Source organism: Chamaea fasciata, unplaced genomic scaffold (assembly GCF_029207755.1).
Source record: "Chamaea fasciata isolate MVZ Bird 193981 ecotype frontalis unplaced genomic scaffold, bChaFas1.0.hap1 SCAF_13, whole genome shotgun sequence".
Taxonomy (NCBI): Eukaryota; Metazoa; Chordata; class Aves; order Passeriformes; family Sylviidae; genus Chamaea; species Chamaea fasciata.
Genome location: NW_027094098.1, coordinates 11255264 through 11275087, shown reverse-complemented (window position 1 = coordinate 11275087; position 19824 = coordinate 11255264). Strand labels below are relative to the sequence as shown.

General features: G+C 44.8%; 1 protein-coding gene across 3 annotated transcripts in view; it reads left to right on the top strand.

Moving 5' to 3' along the window:
- Positions 1 to 19824, top strand: part of GRIP2 (glutamate receptor interacting protein 2) — a 135453-nt gene that overhangs the window by 41883 nt on the left and 73746 nt on the right. Inside the window, exon 1 of one of the 3 annotated variants that reach the window (XM_066195405.1) lies at positions 11726 to 11842. The exons of the other annotated variants lie outside the window; for them this stretch is intronic. Within the exon in view, the coding sequence (XP_066051502.1) occupies positions 11803 to 11842 (40 nt within the window). The 5' untranslated portion in view covers positions 11726 to 11802. Of the gene's footprint in view, positions 1 to 11725; positions 11843 to 19824 lie in introns of those variants that run through there. 3 annotated transcript variants of the gene reach the window in all.

Genomic DNA, 19824 nt, shown 5'->3' with positions numbered 1-19824 from the left:
AAATACAGTATTATGTCCCTAATTATGCAGAAATCCTTCAATCTGGCGTGTTTCATCTGGAATTATGCTCGACCATCAAATCCTGCCAAATACCTTCTTAGAGTGAGGGAGGCTGGTGCACTTGGGTTGCCCTCTGCAGAGAGGAGAATCCCGGCCACGAGGCCAAGGCTCCCAGCCCTGGGCAGGATGAGCAGATGTGGATGCTGCTGGAGTGGCTCTGCCCATTTCCCTTTCTACCGTGGACAGCAGGTACAGCCACAGACACCCACCTTCCCTCACCCATGTGGTCCCATTTCTGTTGTTGGAAGCTTCCCAAGTAAGGGGAGTATTTTTATTTGTCCGTGGAGTTCCTTCACGGCAGTGCTTCCAGAGAGGTTCCTTCCAACCCAAGTGATTCCATGAAGAAGGGAAAGGAGAGAGTGGCCTGGAGAGAGGACTGATGTGGAAGCTACAGTAATGACCTGTGAAGAACATTTGTACCTTCCTCCTCCAATACCCTTCTCCTCTGGCCAAATCACTGTACACCAGGAGTGAGTCATTCTGGGGAAAACTACAGCTGCATGATGCTTTGTATATTTAATAATGTATTTAATGTAGCTACAATTCAGATCACAAATACCCTTTGTAATGGTGCGACTACTGCCTAAAAAACATCCTGATGGGCTTGAGGTAATGCTATTTCTGAAGGAATCCAGTTTTTAATTACTTTGGAACACGACATAAAATGTAAGTAATTGTTACTCAGCCATACCCGGGCATCATCTACATGCAATGGTCTCCAGGAGTGCGTGGTTACTGCAGGGGTGCACCTGAAATCATGCAAGGAAGCTTTAATGTCCCGATTGTGACCTGCCCCTCAGGAGCTGCTTGTTGGTTCAGAGCCTCTGTTGGCTTCACTGCTCTGATTGTTTTGATCAAGACCTGTTTTCATGTTGTCTGTCCCCAGACATATGTGCATCAATTCTCAGCTATAAAGAAAGCAATCCCATAATTTTCACTCAAATCTCCACATCCTACTAAGCCTTGTGCTGCTTCTTAGAAATTAATTAATAGTTAAGTAAAAGGGGTTTATAGTACAGTTTATTGTGGAGAATAAATATTCTTAAGTGATCACTCTGTAACTAACTGAACAGAATATTTCTATTACGAAAAGCTTTTTCTAGGAAGCTCTGCTGTAATGCTAGCTCTATTTTGTAGTAGGTCTGTAACTGCATGTCAGGGATGTCAGCTAATGTGAAGGTGGGTGATCACAAAACTAGGTCTTCACAGTGCTTCTTACAGCTTTCAGAAAATAATTTTCTCTGTGCTTTTTTGTTTTTCTTTGAAAAGAAGAAGACAGTCAAAGCATCTTTTTGCCAAATATACAGCTTTAAAATTTGGTTTTCTTGGCCATAATTTAGCCAGTGTTGATTCTGGCTCGGATTCTGTGTGTTCATCTTTGTGGAGTAATAAGGTTTTCAGTATTGCTCCCAGTGGTTCTTGCACAGAAATGCGCACTTGGAGTAGGAGGTGTAGCTCTAGAGAGGCACCTTCTGGAGGATTTTTGTGCCTTTGAGTACCAGAAACAACACCCAGGAAAGCAATAATGAACAAATCTCTAACTTTTACTGCCTTCTTGCACAAGTAACTACCGCATTTCAGCATGTGAACAGCTGCTGAGGTAGCGGAGAGTGTGCACTTGCTGCCTCTTCTTATGTGTAATCAAAAGGTACAAACGATAAGGCATCTTTCCCATAAACTGGGTCACTGGGTTAATAGAGTTTTGAAAATATGCCCTCCTAACTCATGCCTTTAGTATCTCAGCATCCATCTAGATTTTAATACTGTCATATGCTCATGATATGTGTGTCTGTCATCTCCTTGCTCTGAGGATTTTCTCCCTTAGTTGAGGAAATACTCTGAAAGATCGAGATCACTGCTGAATGCAGGATGATGCTGTGACTGGCAACAATTCATCTTCATTTGAACACTAAATATTCCAATTCACCAGCTAATGAAAGGCTTGAATTAGGATAGCAACTTCGTGACTGTTCCAGGAAGGCTTTGAAAAGGCAATATTGAGCTGTACTTTATACAAATTTGGTTTTTAAAAACTAGCTGAGCTTTTGGAATTTCTGAGTCTGGTACCCATTCCCTGGACTCTTGTGTCTTCTGCTTCCATGGGTTTGACTGAGATGCGCTTGTATGGGTAGTGTTTGCACTGCTTCCTTCCTGGGTTTGAGTGTGTTCTTTTTGATAGTGATTCAGCAGAAAATTCTAGGTTTTAGTGATGCTAGAGAAAACTTAAGGCATCATTTGGGGGAGGAGGAATAGGGGAAGCAGTTACTGAGCTGTATTTGCTGTTCTGTCAAAAGAGATGAATCTTATCTCAAGTTTACAGATTACTAAAGTTAGGAACTTAATTCAAGGGACTTGAGATGACCTGTTCTCTAGGCAAACGTTCTCCTGGGCCATTCTAGGGGAAGCCCTGGTGATCCTGTTAGACAGTTCATACAGGTGGGGCTGGATCCCTTCCCTACTACCTTCCTGAACAGCACTGCTGAGACATTATGACACAAAATATTAGCTTGACTTGATTTGTTGATTCAAATACTAAATGCCTCTTCCTTCTCCTCATAAAGTTTGGGCCCAAATGCTCTGTTGTGTTTCTCATCTCCAGTCTGGGCAGGGTGGGCTGGCAGACTTACTCCTAATGGTGTGGCCTTCCCTGATCTGATCATGGGAATAGGAAAAGTTGCTTTGCTAACAGGTGTGTTACCCCTTTGTCACTGGTAATCAGGATCTTGTAAGGAGGTACCAGATGCTTGGTTTTCTGAGCAGCAGGAGTGCAGATTTCATGTGAAGAAGGACTTGGTCTTCCTTGCCCTGCAACAGCAAGAGCTGAATGGCCACGACCTCATTTTGTTCATTTAAGATGTCTTTGAATGTACTTTTTCACCCCCTCCCCTCTTTATGAGCAATAGACTCCACTCTGCCTTTGCTATTAGGGATCCTCCTCTCCTTTAAGTACATCTCTCCCAGAGAGATCACAGGATCAAAATAACCCCTTTTTCTCATGTAATACAAATCCCATCTAGTCCAGGTAATCAAGATTCCCAAGTAGCTTTATGGGCAGTCTGTGAGAGCAGTAGCTCGTAGCTGTCACTGTGGTTAGCAGAATTAATTTCTCTCTATTTAAATGGAAGGCAGTTGTTCTCCCAACTGGCTCCTTTAAATCTTCTCTCAGCCTCGAGCTTAGCAGTCCCACCCTGAAGTTTGTGGGATCATGTTCTGACTTCTGTGAGATAATGACTTTTCTGCCCGTATCCACATGATGCTGACTACCAGTTACAAAAGGAAAATGGTAAAGTCATCTGTTAGCTGCTTTCTCTCCTGCAAGATTTACTTCCATCAGGGATTTTTACAGCCCAATGCTGTGTGTTTCGTCATGGGATGTGTGGTGGAGGAAATTTATTGTTCCCTTCCTAATAGATAGTTGTAATTTCATTTCAGAACAAGCACTTTATGTGCAAGAAAGAGATTCCATTATGCCACCACACAGCACTGGGAGCATCTGTGGCAGTGGGGTATTTGGATTAAAGAGAGTAAAGGCTGCACATCTGCTGCCCTCCACCCCTATTCACAGAACAAAGTGTTAATCCTAAAGAAAAGAGAGCAATTAGCTTGTAAACCCTTCCTGAACCCACTGGAAGATTAGCCATTTTCAATTAAAGCTTTTCAGCTGGAAAGATAATGGGCTAAAATTTCCAGCTTTAAAAAAATACTGTTATTGACCATGTGGCTTTATTTCTGTCAATTTATGTCCTTTATAATTAGCTACCCTGGGATGATTAGGACTGCCTCACGCCATACCCTGATCCCCACTCTCTCCCCTTACCATGCGAACGGGAAGCTGACTTTGGGGTTGGTCTCTTGGCCTGTTGCAGCTATCATGGATCCACTGGTGCTGCCTGGACCCACGCTGGGGATGTGCCTAAGCAGTATTTCACAGGTTGCTGTACCGCACAAGTGAAAGGATAAACCTTTACAGACTTCTGTGAGCGTGCTGTAACTGCTCCCGGGGAGACCGGATGGGAGCAGGGAGGCTGATCCCATCCTGCAAACCTGCAGCAACAAGAAATTTGCAGTCCCTCAGGGAGCTCTGCATGTTCTAAAGCCAAAACACTTTATAAATCACTGGTCTCAGCACTTGGGGGTTACCCGGAGCTGTGTGTGGCTCTGCCTTGCCCCAGCTTGGGAGGCAAAACTTGACAAGCTGGAGCGGGAGCCAAGCTGGCAGCTGGAAACACCTCGCCCCAGAACACGCGTCTGCATCGCCCGTGTCCGAAGGCGTCTGCGCGTTCCAGCACTTCTGAGCTGGGGACAGCCGGGAGCCTTCCTGAGGCAGCGGGGGAGCCTGACCTGGTTTCACCCCGTGCTGGGAAGCTGCTGCCCGTGGCGTGGCAGCCCCTTTTGGGTCATGTCTGTCTGCCTTCTCTGACCGGCTCCCGCCGTGCTCCTGCGGCCACCTCTGAGTGTGGCGCTGCTCGGCGTGGTCTGTGCTGCCGACCCAGAGCGGAGAGAGCTGGGGGCTGGAGCCGGCACCAGCGCTGTGTCCCCGCTCAGCTGGGCACCCTCTCTGCCCTGCCTTGTGTTTCCTGCCAGCACGAGTTAATGTCGCCTGTTCTGGTCCCTACATGCGACTCTGAAGCACAGCCGTGCCTGTGCTGCTGGTCGTGGCTGTGCTACATCTGAGCAAAAACTGAGGAGGAAGGCTGACCTTTCAGGGAACTGCTTGGCCATGCAGCCTGAGGTGCCTTACATGAGGTACCTCCTCAGCCAAGGACTTCTGAATGGGGTGAGCTCACTGAGATATCTGAATGCAAAACCATCCAGAGCTCTGACTCCTGGGTGCAATGTGGGCTGTGCTTTTTCTGAGTCACCAAAATTATTGGTAGTGCTTCTAGTTCTTGGCTGTCTCCCATACAGACCTTGGCCAGGTCTCACCTAGCTTTGCCTTGTCTCTTTTCTAGAAGAGTTGCACAGCATAGATGCTGCACAGTAGCATGCTAGAGCATATATAAAAGCCATTAAAGCTTTTTTTTCTGTGGAGGAATACAGCTTGGTGCTCTTGGGATTTCTCAGGCCTTATCATGCTGCTGATACTAATATCGCCTTTTGCAGTCCACGCTTTTCCTGCTATTTCTTTGTTGAAACGCATATGAAAATGTGCCTTGGAAAATATTTTATATCTGAGCTAGTTAATACAGCACCTTGGAGAGAAGGTGTCTGATGCAACAGAGTACAAATGAAGCCTCATTAAGCAGGAATTCAGTGATTCCACTGAATGCCCCAGCAATTAAATTTCATCTCGTTTCATATGCAGGTCAGGAGAGTTTGGAAAGAGAATAGAGGCAGCAGAGCAGTGTGGCTCTGTACTATGCAAATTAGTGTTAACATGGCATTTCATTTATTGTTAATGCATTGTTACACTGCTACTCATTGAAAAGAAACTGTGTGACAACGGGTAAGACTGATGACCCACTTGCTTATTTTTCCATCTGCATTGGCAGCATTGCCTCTGCAGAGACCAGTGCCAAGATAAATCCTTTAAGGGGAAGATGCAGAGGTTTTTCTTCCCACAGGCAGGAGTGGAGTTGGATGCTGACTAAGACCTGTCCTACAGGTTGTGGCATTGCCTCTCTCTCTGTCTTTCGGGGTGAGATGTGGCATGGTCACATCCCTGCTGCTAGAAGGGTCCTCTCTTTGGGCTCAAGCGCTGTGTCCTTTTGGATCAAGAGAAAGAAGTCTTCAGTCTCTACTACTGCAACAACCTGAGCTCTTGTGGCACATAACATAGTAAGGTGTTGAGGGATGCTGATGTGCTCTGCAGCCCCTTCCACACACTCACACCTCTGCTCCCTGCCGTCCTTTGGGCTGATTGAGCTCTAAGGTTATGTCCTATTCTTGTAGGGCTCCAGAGCCAGTTTCCCATTTTTTCTCTGTATCCAAAGGTCTATAGCAGAATGTGTTTTCTCTCATCTGTATCTTGATTGTGTTGCAGCTTGCTTCACCTAAATTGCCCACGCATAGTGTGGAAGGAAGGTGGATGCTGGCCAGCTGCTAACAGGCCCATCACTATTTTCCTTCTTGGTGACATGAATAAAATATAAAGAAAAACAGCTTTTTTGCTGAAGAGGAGAGATCACGAACAGGCCCTTTCAGGGCAGCCACTGGTGCAGACATTGAAGTGCCAAGTGCAGCTGCCACGCACTCGCTGTGGATTTGAGTGGTGTAATGACCTTATAACTGGTAATCAGTCCCATCGCTGAAAAGCTTAGATGCTTACTTGCCCTGCAGGTTTTTTTTGTTTTGTTTTGTTTTGTTTTGTTTTGTTTGTTTGTTTTTTTTTTTTTTCTCCTGCTGTCATTCCAGTGCATGGATCACTAAAAACTGGGAAGATGGGAGCTATTAGGTATTTCGTTTCCTCCAGTGGTATGGTGCTGCTCTGTGTCTGCATGGTTCCTCCAATCACACACATGCTTGAGGATTTTACCAGTGTCACAAGGCTGTGGGATAGCAGACAGCTATGAAAGATTTGAGGGGGGTAAAAAGTAAAACCAATTAGGAGAATCCCCAAAGGCATGTATTTTGCCTAGAAAAAGTATTTGTTCTGTACATAAAGCCACAGAAGTAGAGAGAAAGGGGAGAAATATACTCTGAAAATGTTGAACCTGCTTTCAGATGCTGTGCATGCAACTTCCAGAGCTCTGCTGCTTTTGGACCAGGTCATAAACTCCCACCTTGCCCTGGCATGGCTGGTGGTTGTTGTTGTATCGTTAACCTCCTGCTGTATTGCTTATTGCTGTGTCTTGTCAAACTCATCTCCATTTGGCTTAAAAAATCATGGTAAAGCCAAGATCCACTTTTGTTGGGATGACCTTTGCTAACAAGGTCCCTAAACGAGCTCTTTTGTATCATTAGAGCTGTCTGGGGAATAAAGGACCTTGTGCTTTGCTGCAGCCTATTTGTCTTCTACTGTTTCTCTTATCAGCACTGGGGTCCCCAACCCCAGTGTGTCCTACTCTGATTACCCAGAAAAATGTGCAGGAACCATTTTATTGTGCTCTGGTGGTGGAGGGAATGGATGGGGGTCTTGGAAGTACCTTTGTTCTGTAAAGGAAGTACTCTGTCTCAGTGCTCTGCATGTGTGCGTGCAGCATGGGTTCTAATTGCTTACTGGATGGGTCAATTTATCTTTCAGTGTTCATTACCCATAATAAATGAATGTTTAGGACTGGCTGGTGGAATTTGCACTTAAAGAAAAGAACAATCAAGGACTTCTTCCTCTGGCTCCATTATTAAGCTGTTTAAATACCCTTAAAGATTTTTTCTTTTCAAGTCCCTTCTCCATTTGCCATAAAAATATATTGATGAAACAGTGCATTGCATTTTGGGATTGTATGTAAAAATCAGGGCATCTGCTTAGACCAGAGATGAGGCCTGAGGCTGATATGCAGTTTTCTGGGGTTTCTAAATAAGCACAACTATGTAAAATTGGAGCAGATAAAATGGAGCAAATGTGCAGCCAGTGGGTAGCTGGGTAATCAGCTGTGAAGTCTCTTCCACCAAGAGAATGATGGGTCTTCCTTTTGTCCCTCCTCCTCCCTGTCTGTTGCAACCAAAAATCAATCGAAGGGTGTAGGCTCTCCAAACTTCTTGATTTTGTGCAGAGATGCTTAGAATTTCTTGGAAAAACTGTCTTTTCCAGTGAGACAACTGGAAGCACTGGGTCTGCTGTGCCAGAAACAAGCCTTGAGAGGGTGGATGAGCAGGAAGATGAGTCCCCAGCCCCAGGGGGACCCTGGTGTGCAGGCATGTATTATTAAATGGAAGAAGTAGGATGAGAAGAAGGAGATGGCAACAGAAAATCTTAATTTAACATCTGAACTAAAAAAAAAGTAGAAAGCATCTGTGTCAGTCTCTTCTGAACCTTCCCTAACCCAAAGCAATTTCTGTTGCTATTAATATCATTTTATATGCGGTTGGAACTTTGGTGTTTCTCTGCGCTAAGTGCATGTGGTTGGGGGTTTTTCCTCATCATTTTCTTGTGGCTCACTGTTCATTATGTTCATTCAGCTGCCTTCAGAGAGTCTCCTGAGACTTCCTAATGTGGAGTGATGTAAGATTCTCTCCATGTTCTCCACAGCTCAGAGCATGTTCAGCGTAAATGGTTCATATCAGGATCTTGTGTGAGCGTTCCACAGTCCTGTGACTTCTGACAAGGATCCTTTTGCATGTGGTTAAATAAGTAATGGTTACAAATACCCATTGAACACTGGACTAAATAATGGATATTCTGAATAGCCTGTGATATTCCCTTTGCTGTCCTCTCTGTCTTGTTTGCATAAAAATATATTCTGTAAATGGCATCCCAACCTTTTTAGGCCATGTAAGGTTTGCAGCATCCCTCCCACCTGGGTTCTGGGAAGATTTGTAAGTCAATTTTGGGGAAATATGTATGAGGTTCACGAGCAGGACAGGATGTGTTTGGTACAAGAAATGCTAAACCAAGCGCTAGTACGTGTCTGTGCATGTTAGGGTAGATACTCCTTACTTACAACAAATGAACTTTACTCAAAGGGCAGCCTGTTCCTGAGAAGAGTAAATGCCCATTTCTCTAGAGTGGGTGCTTGTTCACTGGCATCACCACTTCAGTCGTAGGGATGAGAGCCATGAGCTTGCACCGATGGATGTTTCCACTAGGGACCACCCAGAAGCTCTCTAGCCATGGACTGTCCTCAGCCTGTGATGTCTTTCTCCTTGAGCATTTTATACTGAAGTGGAGGTGCAAGAAAGCATTCCCTAAACCTTCTTTCCACCTGGAATGGTAATATGAGATCAGAATATGCCAAAAAAAAAGGACTGAGATTTTTTTTTTCCTGTGAAAAGACTTTTTTACCATCCCACCGCTGCAAAATTAACTTAATTTACAAACCATACATTCATAGGTGAGGCTTGTATGCAGTTGATATTGCCAGAGCATTTGTGGAAAGCTGCTAACTCTGAGCACACAAGCTTAAAGTTCATGTCAAGAAGGTACAGGACAATGCACAGACTGTTCCTGAAACATCAAAGCTCTACATACTGTTCCTCGAGTTGGTCGCCATAGCTTAGGGTGATGGCTCACGCTCTTTTATGACACCTACACATTTTGATGCTATGCCATATGTTTTTGGTCTGCCTTGTTTTGTTGGTGTGTGTGTGGTGTATCCTTTCCTTTCCCCGTCAGAAGCTCAAGCTGTTCACTTCAACTGGTTTTAATATAGTGCCACCTGAAACACGAAGAAAGTGTTGTGTTTGTGGATTTTGGCCAGAAACCATAGAGTAAACATCTTTAGCCTCTCCAGGCTCCTGGTGCACTGGTGTCTTGCCAAGCAGCTCAACAAATGCCACCAGCGATTCTGGGCTTGAAATACCCAAATGCCTCTTCCTTCTCCGCCAACATCAGAGGAATGGGGCAGCTCCAGCCAGTTCTCATCCACAAAAACAGCAACTTCAACTGTGTATTAGACCTGTCCTCTCACACACGTTCTTCATGTAGCAGATAACTTGGGAAGAATTTTATGGTAGTGTAAAGACAAAGAATTATCTTAATTTTTTCTTTAAAACACCATTTTGGAGACATCCATTTCGTGGTATCCAAAGCAATGGGCTATTCTCAAATTAGCAGCTTCTCATATTTGTGGTGCAACTGGTAATGTTTTTTTTTCCTTTAAGATGAAATTTCTCTGCAGCAAAAGCATTAATAGCTGTGTGAAAAGATTTCTAATTATAAATTTTCCCTCAATTACTAATTAAGTCTATTGTCAGACTGAATAACTTCTTTTAAACAAATTATGGACCAAAATATCTCTTTTGTGAGTAATTTTTTATTACTTAGTGATTTTATTGCTTTTGTATGAGTTATCCTCTCATGAAACAGCTGAGTTTGAACCACAGTAGAGATGCTGCTGCATTTGAATCTGAACAGGGACTCTGGCATTAGGCTGAAACCCAGTTACCCTCCTCCACACAGAGTTAGGGCCCCCAGGTCTGTAAAAATTTCCTGCTGGCACATTCAGATGTGTTTAGTTCCTCTTGATTTATCCCGATTTCTTTCCTAAGGAAACAGGACTTAACCTTGCTGCCTCTCCATGAGCTTCCTTTTAAATTTGTGAGCTTTTGGCTACTTTCAGACAAATCTAGAGCAGTCTCAATTATGACTGGATCCTCATACAAAAATGTATATGCCTTTTGTGCCTTAGTCCATGCTCATCTTGATCTCTCTTCACTGTTTGTGGGTATAATCTTGCTGTTATAGATGACAGTAGCTCTTAAGGGAATAGGGTGACTATGGAGAATGCTGCCATGAGCTGGTTGGCACAGTTTGCATCTCACAGCTTGGCTGAGAAGGGGACCTGCACAGTGCTGGATCTGACCCTGTGCACACCCTTATAGCCCCATGGCCAGGCATTGGCATACCCTGCATGCTCTGGATCTTCAACATAAGACAGCCAACTTTTCAGTTTTAATAGTAATGGAAGGAGACACTGGTTTACTGCAACCATTTCTTCCTAGGCCAGTGCCCTTTCTCCACCCACAGTGCAAGGCCAGCAGTTTTGAGGGAAGCCATACAGCATCTTGTTCTGGAGGGCCAAACTCCCCGTGACCACCTGGGTCCCAGCACTGCCCCCAAAGCCTCCTCTCGCCAAAATCTCAACACAGGACTTGCATGCCTTTTGCCCGTGCTGATTCCTCCGCCCTTCCTAAGAAAGGGTTAAACTGAGTTTTCAGCAAACGCTGTAGGGAGGACACACGACTGCAGCCTCATATTCCCTTACGAGCACCGAGAGTGTGTGTGTGTGTGTGTTTGGGAGGCAGTGCAATGCTTTGACAGCAGCTTGACATTGCCTTGAAAGGTGCTGGAGGCTCTGCAAGCACTTGCCAAGAGGGGGTGGGGGAAAGTGTGTCAGGCAACACTGCAGTCGCAGCCTCTTCTTGTGCTCAGCCCCGCTGCTGCTGCTGCTGCTGCTGCTGCTGCTGCTGCTGCAACTCGGGGGCTGCTGCGCGGCTCCGCTGCCGGCCAAGTTCTGGCGCTGAGCGCGGCGCGGGGGCAGCGCTGCCTCCGCCGCAGCACCGCCTGCCCGCCCCCCTCCCGTCTCTGCCTTATTTTATTCTCCCACCCCCCTCCTGAAATGCCCATGAAAGCCACCGAGGGGCTCGGGCAAGAAGGGGCCAGCACATCTCCACGGGATGATGCCCGCTCTCCGCCGGCGGGGCGCGGGGTGGAATTCCGCCGGGAATGAAGTGCTCGCTCGACATTTGCTGCGTCTGCCGGAGCGTCAGGGTTCAGTGGCTGCCTCCCCTTCAACCAGCTGTTCCGGTTAATCACTGCGCTTCCAACTTTTGCTTGGCAATGCCTGATGCCCAGTGAAGCCGAGAGAACTAGCACGGGATTTTTAGGACCTCATAAAAAAAAGCCCCCGTACCCTTCATTTTCCTATTTCTGCACAGGACTGGTGAGCCGCACGTTAAACAGCCGTGTAAAGGTATTTCTTCCTGAAGGATTGCCACATTTCTGAGTCCTCGCAAACTGGAAAGCCCAGGACGATTTGCGTTCCGTCTCGCTGCCGGGAAGTGCGGGAGCCGCGTGTGCGCTGCAGCCGCGCTCGGCGGTGGGAGGCAGCCCGGGCTGCCCGGGGAGGGATTCCAGCGCAGGCAGGGAGAGAGAACGGAGCGGCTCTTAAAATTAGTTGAATGATTTGATAGATAACAGCAGACATGCTTTGTGGACTGAAAAAGGATTTGCAGTCAGACTTTGGTGAGTGGACCTTGTCTGTATTTTTTTTTTCTTTTTCACCCTTGTCCAGTAGTTTACTTTTGTTTAATCTGATTTTCTTTAAGGATCTTTAGTATAATTAACAGTTTCATGTGCTACTTTTAAGGTGGTTTTACAAATCCAAACCGTTGCATGCAAACTTAATTGCTTTGATTTGTGAAATACATCTTTGCTTCTCTGTAAAGAATTTCTCCCTGTGACCACTGGAGAGTACCCTTCAGGCTGCCTTCTCCTTCTCCACCTGGAAGATTGGCAGTCACAGGGGCTGTTCCTATGGCACCTCCGATATTGTGGAGCCTTCACGGCTGTTTTGGCTTTTTAAAAACAAAATCTAAATGCAGCTCCTTATTTTCCAGGTTCAATGGTCTGGGCATTCAGCAGTGGTGATTAGGGGGCTGGGAAGGAAGACGGGAGAAGGGACTCCGCTGAATGTGGCGGGATCATTGCCACTGCCCCCCCTCCTGTATAATCCATTATTACCTTGTCTAATAAATATTTCAGCTTTTGCTAGAAATCTGCCATTTCGATGGGCTCCTGACCCCTGTTTTAGATACCTGGGGTGAGCAGTTCACTATTACTGTGGTGTATTAAAAAAAAATCTATTTCATTTCTGCAAAAGAGTTGACAGATGAGTGTGGAAGGGCACCTTTGCAAAGGGCAGACATCAAATTCTGGCCCCAGTCTTTCTGAATGGACAGGCTCTTATATTTCTAACTGAGTGCAGTATTCAGGTACTTTGTTGCATGCTGTAGCTCTGCTTGTTGCAGCTGAATGTGCTGCATGGAGCTTGTCTTCCGCTCTGATGCAAGCATTTCCCTTCTGAAAGCAAAGACGTTGGAAGTACAGAGGTAATTTATGGTTTCTGAATCATTTTGGACTGCCCGAAGTGATGTAGTGAGACTGACTTCGTCCTCTCCTTGGCATCAAGAAGCCCTAAAGCATGAACCTAACTTTGGAAAATTGCTTTCCCTCCCAAAATCTGAGGGTAAGATGAACCAGGTGAAAAGCATCTTAGCGTGGCTGTGTTGCCAATCCCATGGATGGTCACTGGAGGCAATGTCCACCTACTGTACCAGCCCAGCGAGAAGCATTTTGGAGGCTTAATTTGAAGCTGCCTGAGACATGTTGATGAATCCTGATAGGCTGAGGGAGTCTGGGCGTGTGACTTAACAGGGCAGGAATGCACTTGTTCCATGGAAAGATCAAAAGACAACTTGGCAGAATCTCACTCTGCTCTTGGGGTTGAGCCAGGAACTGGGCCCTGGTTTAGAGGTGTCTGACACTGAGTGTGCTGGAGGAGTCTCCTTGATGCCGCCAGCCACAGAGGGGGTCATTTGTGAAGCCCTTCCAACATGACACCAGAGACATCTGGTGCTTTAAGATGGCTGTGTTGTTGCAAATGGTGATGTTGTCTGGATGCTGGGTGATCAAATGAGAAATTTTCCTAACGTCAGCCCCAAACATTTCTTGAGAATCTTGGGCCAATGTTGTGTCATGTACAAGAGAATGGTGCAGTCACTGGGTGGGTAAGGAAGCCTTTTTTACCCTGGTATCAGACCCTCACAGCTTACCCTTGTGGTGCTCCTGAGGACCAAGCCCATGCTTTCATGGGAATGCTTTCTGGAAATCTAGAATGGAAGCAATGAAGGGAATTGCAATCTTATCACTCATTTTAGCATTTTAAGTGGAATAGGCAAAACCAAATGGATTGTTTCAAAGAAGCACCGAAACATTTCAGAAGTGCTTTTTATGCCCACCACCATTAGAGTATTGGTGATTTCTTTTCTTACTTCAGTCGCTTTCAGAAGTTTTTAGATGGGACATTTTAATAATATATTTTGTGTGTCCTTCAGAGTGGAAGGGTCAGAAAATGCAAAGTAGCAGTGATATCTTATGGGAGGTGGTGTTTATTTTCTATTTAGAGTGAGTGGTTCTGCTGATAGCAGGGTGATTGTGTTTCCGCAAGAGCCTTTGTAATCTTCCTGTTGGAGGACTTCCCTGAAATCCTTTGTGGCTTTTCTGAAGTCCAGGAACATCCTCTATGTTTTGCTCTAGCAAACTTCACATTTGGTTAGTCCTTACTGCAGGATCATTGCAGGAATGGGCAGAGCAACAGAAATCACTGAAACTTCTTTGTGCTGCTCCAAGTGACCCATTGAAGATCCCATCCCAAACCAGCCCATGCCAAATGTGACAGCACAGACAACTTCAGAATGCCATTTGTCTTTCAGATGTATCTATTTGGGTGACTTTTTTTAAAATTATTTTTAAAAGTACAATTTGTATAGAAGGCAAAGAAAGAATAAAGATAGTAGACGAGTGAAGCTGTTCAGTGCTTTTCTGTTTGTGTTTGTTGTTTGGTTATAGGTGTGGGGTTTTTTGCTGCCATTAGAAGCCATGCTTTTAGCTCGAGATGGATTCTCTGCAGACCAAGGAGAGCAGTATTTCCTGTCTTTTTTTCCAGACTGGCAAACTGCACCCTTTATTGCAGGGTGGGAATGGCCAGAAAAAGAGACCTGTTAATAGATCTCTGTCCCTTTCTGCTCTCAGTTTTCCAGGGATCAACTCCCCTGTTCTGTCTCTGCTTGCCAAATAAACAGGAGGAAGAATAGAGAAAAACATGCCTGAAAGGGATAGAAAACTAATGTGAAGAGCTAGAATAAGACAGGAGGAAATCTTTATAGATAAATCTCCTTGGAAGAAAGATTTTATCTTTCTTATTGAAGAATTCATCACAATAGTGCTATTTAATATAAGTCCTGCTCATCAGGCTGCTTACGTCACTTGTCAGCTTTGCCTCAGTTGCAGCCAAATGAAAGATTAAGAGAAAAACTAACTGGGGTGTGTGTACCAAGACAAACATCTCTGGGTCTGAATTATTGATCTTAATTTCCTTGAGCCAAAACTGGGCAGAGAGAGTTTGTGCTATTCCTCTGCCTTGAGATAGCAACAGCCATAGCTGTGATATGATCCATCCGCATTGCATTTGAATATATCCAATCCGGGAACACCACATCAGCTCAAATTAATTCAGTACTCTGAAATATTAAGGAAAAGCTTTGTTTATTTATAATTTTGATGCCTTTGCATTCTGTCCTAACACAGATGACAGATTACTCCTTTCCCTCTGTGCATCACATGTCTGAATATCTGAAGAGAGTAATAATACTTTTTTTTCCTCCTCCCTCTCTTCTTTTTAGCATAGACAACTCATCTCTCCCCCCAGCCTCAGAAGTTGTGGTCTTGCAGATGTCTGACCAGCCTGCACTGATTCAACCTGAATGAACTCCTTTCAACCTGAAAGCTGGGTCACATCGTTGTTAAGCTGTGGTACCCAAGCCTGGGGACCGCATTCAAGCCAAGGCTTTTATCAGTGCCGAATAAAATGAAAGGATGATTGTACAGATTCTGTAGACTATACCCACCTTGCTTGTAGCAGGTTGTTAGCTCATCTTGCATATGACATGGCACTGTGGATTTACATTTTGTTTGCAGCCCACAGTATCTGAAGAGTCCTTGCTGTCACTTTGATAGTTTTTCCCCATCCTTCATTCATTAGATTGTTCCTGCCTGGGCCTGGTAGCTTGCATGCCCCTCTACCAAATGGTACATCTGTCTTTTCAAACAGATATGAGTCATTCTGGGTTCAAAATTGACTTCCCAGCCTGCTTCAAGTCCCTCATGCCTTGTGGCTGTCAGTAAACTTAGTAAGATCAATCTCTCTGCAATGATCCAGGTCATTTAGTGAAAACTTGGAGCTGTACCAGGCTGGTGGAGGGTCCCCACAAAACTTCATTTAATACATCTTTCCCTCCTGATTGTGAACAACTGATGAATTTTCTCAGTGTGTGGTTTTCCAATCAGTTTTGCATACACTTCATAATCATCTGTATCCTGCTTCCCAAACATACTTACAAAAATAGCATGTGAAACAGTGTCAGAAGCGTTTCTAAACTGAGATATAGCAACTTGCATTTTCTGTCTATCCAGAAATGTTACTCTCATATGGAAAGCAATTGAGTGGGCATGACTTATTTGTGGTAGATCCAGGTTTGCAGTTAGTCCTCCTCATTTGGTGTTAACAGCTCACACACAAATAGTCAGCTCCAGGAACTGAAAGAGAGGGTGATGGATTTGTCATTCTCTCGCCCCCACTCTGGTAACATGTTGTTTTGGTTTGGGCTTTTTAAGCTGAACGTTGCATTTTATTCTTCAGCCTTGTGATGTCTTACCCCTTCTCCTTAGGTTCTTACAGGTACCTCCTGATGGCTTTAGGACTTTGGTGACCAGGTCTCTAAAGTTTTGTTGACTAAACTTCTAATTGTAAATGAGCTGATCTGTGCAGTCAAAACGAATTCTTGCTCTTTTCTAAAGATGACCCATTCCACTGAAATTTTTCTTTTATAGAAGAAAAGATGAAAGTAATATCCTACAGCTTTTCATGGCCTATAAAAACAAATCTTTTTTTTTATTCAGCTTTTCTCTTCCAGTATGGAGGTTACTGAGTTTTCCTCTCAAAACTTTGTGTTCAAGCACATCTTATTACTACAGATTTGTTCAGGGAAGGATGTTTTTCAGTGCAAAGGCCAGGGAGATTAGATGCAAATGTTGGTCCACAGTGTCAGCTGAACAACTGCTGTAGAGGTTTCCTCTCCAGCATTAAGTGCAGGAGTCCAGTTTCCAGCCCAGGCCTTAACCTCCCTGCCACCCTGCTTAAGAAAATCTCGTTGCCACTGGAAGCGGTTCACTCTGTCTTAGAGTGACCCACAGAAGGAGACTGAGTTTCATGGGGTGTGTTAAGCCTTGCTTTTGGCTTTATGTCCAGGATTATTATTCTTTATAATGTTTGTTCTGTTTTATTAACCCATAGAAGCCAAGGGTAACTGCACTGCCAAAGTGTTTGCATATGTTAGGGCATGTAGGATTTGATTTCTTTTGAAAATGGACTGTTAAAATTGATTGTGTGCGGATGCCAATGTTTATTGTTTGTGATATTATCCACCTAACTCAAGGATGGAAATAATGCAGTTTTACCCAGAAGGTCAGAAAAAGCTATTGGGCAACTTGGAGGGGAGAGCACGTCTGCTTTTGTGTGTAGGCATGTGTAGGTCTTGCAAATAAACAATTAAATCTAACAAGTAATAATAATCAGAGAGAAGTGCTAATGCAGAGCCGGAGAAGAAAAAGTAGAGCAAGAATAAATATTTAGCAATGTTCATCAATTGACAATGGAATGCTACCAGGCATAAGAACATTTAAGGCTCTTTTCAGCTGTCGGTTCAGCTACTGCATAATTTTTAGCATGTGAGTAATCCCATCAGGGTAGGCATGGTCTTAAGCCTTGATAGGATGGGGCCCCCAGGTCATTGTATGCCTGTCTATTCAAGGTGGCAGAATTCAGTTTCAAGAAAAACGTGCTTGTGTGGGCGTTAGGAAATTCTGGGTCTCTGACAGTCTGACTGCCAGTCTGCTTCTGATTTTTTTTTCTTATAATATTATTATTATTCAGTTCACGAGAAAAAAAATATTACGGAGCTTGATGTTCTTAGCTGCCAAGTTTATTAATCTGTGGATTTCCAATCAGTTGAGTAACTTGAAATGTGCAAAATCACACAGGATGAAGAATTTCTCTCCCTCCATTCCTAACAATTGCCACCCCCGATTTTTTTATTTCAATGGAAGTATTTTTTTTTTCCTTTGACTGTGTGTTTTTGTTCAAGGATCTGATAATTACATGCTTGGAGATGATGGCTTTTCAAAAGCAACTTTCCTAGCAATTTTCAACTGGAGATGTGGATAAAAATATCTCCCCATTTTTTTATCAGAAATGTTTTCAGTAATGTGCAATTATGAGCTCTGCCTTCATTCAGTTCATCCTGGAAGAATTTGCTTCACAGGGAAATTCGTTTCCTAGCTGCTGTAGATGCCAGCATAGTTGGCAGCTGCAGGTTCTGTGGGGAGGAGGGAAAAGAAAGGCCCAGAAATTAAAATTGCTGTGAAGTAAATTGATCTCAACACCTGGAAACGATGAAAAGACGGAATCTCATACTTTTTTGTTAAATCATTGTTAAACTGCTTTGCACGTCAGTCCCAAAATGGCCCTGTAAATTATTTAGTGTAGCTGAGAGATGAAGAGATGATCCACTTCATCACTCCTCACAACTGATCTGTTTCTTATTATGCAGGTTCATGTTAGCAAGGTGGAAGGTGTCGTGCTTTTCTTCCCAGCAGCACTCCACCTTCCAGTCTCAATATATAATCAACACTTGTGTGGTTTATTGTACTGCAGCTGTAAGTTAGGAACTGGCTCAGGTCTGGGGAGAACAGCATTGGTGAGAATGACTGTGGAGCAGTTTCAAAGAGCATAAACATGCTTTTGTCCTGGGAGGCAAAAACTTGTGCTGATAAGAGTATGATCTAGCTCCCTGCTGCCAGGGGTGTGGATGAAAACAGGATTTGTTGCATTTTTCTGCCTCATTGCATCTTGCTCTTCCTCAAAGGAGGGCTGTAGGTCCCTGATCTGGTGTGTGCTTCTGTTTTGGAGGTCATGTGCTAAGGTGTTTGCAGAGATTGAGTAAACTAACTTGTTTGAGACTCCAGATAATTCTTCCCTCCTAGCTGCTGTCCCTCTTCACAGCTCTCTCAGTACCTGGGGAACCCAGAGGTCCAACACACTCAGCCCCTGCCCTGTGGGAGCTCTCAGCTGAGGCTGAGGGTGCGATGGCACAGCTCCAGACATCTGCTTTTCCAGCCAAGTAGCTAAGTCATGGATGTGCTCCTTGGTCTTTGAGCAACCACATGCATGACCATACAAATGATGAGGGTCTGAGTCAGACCTCCAGCCGTCCCCAGTGTTGTGCCACCAGCCCACGTGGTGGAGACGTCGCAGCAATAAATCTGCTTCCCCGTAAGATTTCAGTGGAGATCCCCTTCTTTCCCCTTGAGGGCATGATGGCTGATCCATACAGGGTCCTTACTGCGGTGAATCACTCACCCTGAAATGTGAGGGAAGTGGCCTGCTCCTGCCCCAGTGATTTATAGAGGAAAATTTCATTATGGAATGTGGTGCCATTTGGATAGGATTACACTCTTGGCATGAGATGAAGGTATGTGTTTTGCTGAGGGTTTTTTTCAATAATGTAATGCATTTCCCATACAACCCACTGTGTAAACAAACCCTGTTCCTTCTGCCGTGAGATGCTGTGCTCTGCTGCTCCTGCTCCCAGAATGCCTCCAACCTGCAGCCCAGCAGCCCCCAGGAGCGGGGGGGGGGGGGGGTCTTGGGGCACCATCTCTGCAGGTTCAGCTGATGCCTCTGCTGCATTGAAGCCATGCAGGGGAATCAAGGGCATGTGAGTGTGAGGTAGGAATGGACTGCGTGGGGTCCTGGGATCGAGCCACAGAGATATGCCTGGAATCAGTGGGAAGATGCTTAGGTATGTGCAGATCTGGATCAGACAGCCCAGGTGACTTGTAAACCTTGTACCTGTGGAGTTAAAATCGGGGTGAAGTTAGAAGAGCTCAGAGACAGAGGGTGCATCACTCATTGCTTCCTATTTTCCTCCAAACCCAGGTGTTAATCTGTGGTCCATTGCTCCCTTGCCTGTCCTTGCCACATGCTGTGCAGCATGTGGATATTTTCCCTGCTATTCCTTGCTCCTTGCTGCTGTAGCCAGGCCATGGCAGGTGACTGCTGCCATCTGGGTATCACGGTGGTGGCAAATACCACCCAGGTCGAGGCTGGCTGCAGAGACAGTCGAGAGATAGGTGCTGTGATTTGTGAGGCTGGACAAAAGGCTTGAGACAACAGAGAAAATTTTGTTGTTATTATTATTAATAATTTAAAAAAAGAATAAAAGAAACTCCTCTTCCCCCCTGTATTTCAATTTATCCCTAATCTTTCTCACTCAAGTGAGTTTGGCAGAGGGGCCCCATTGCTTAGAGGAGGGATAAGAATTCACCTT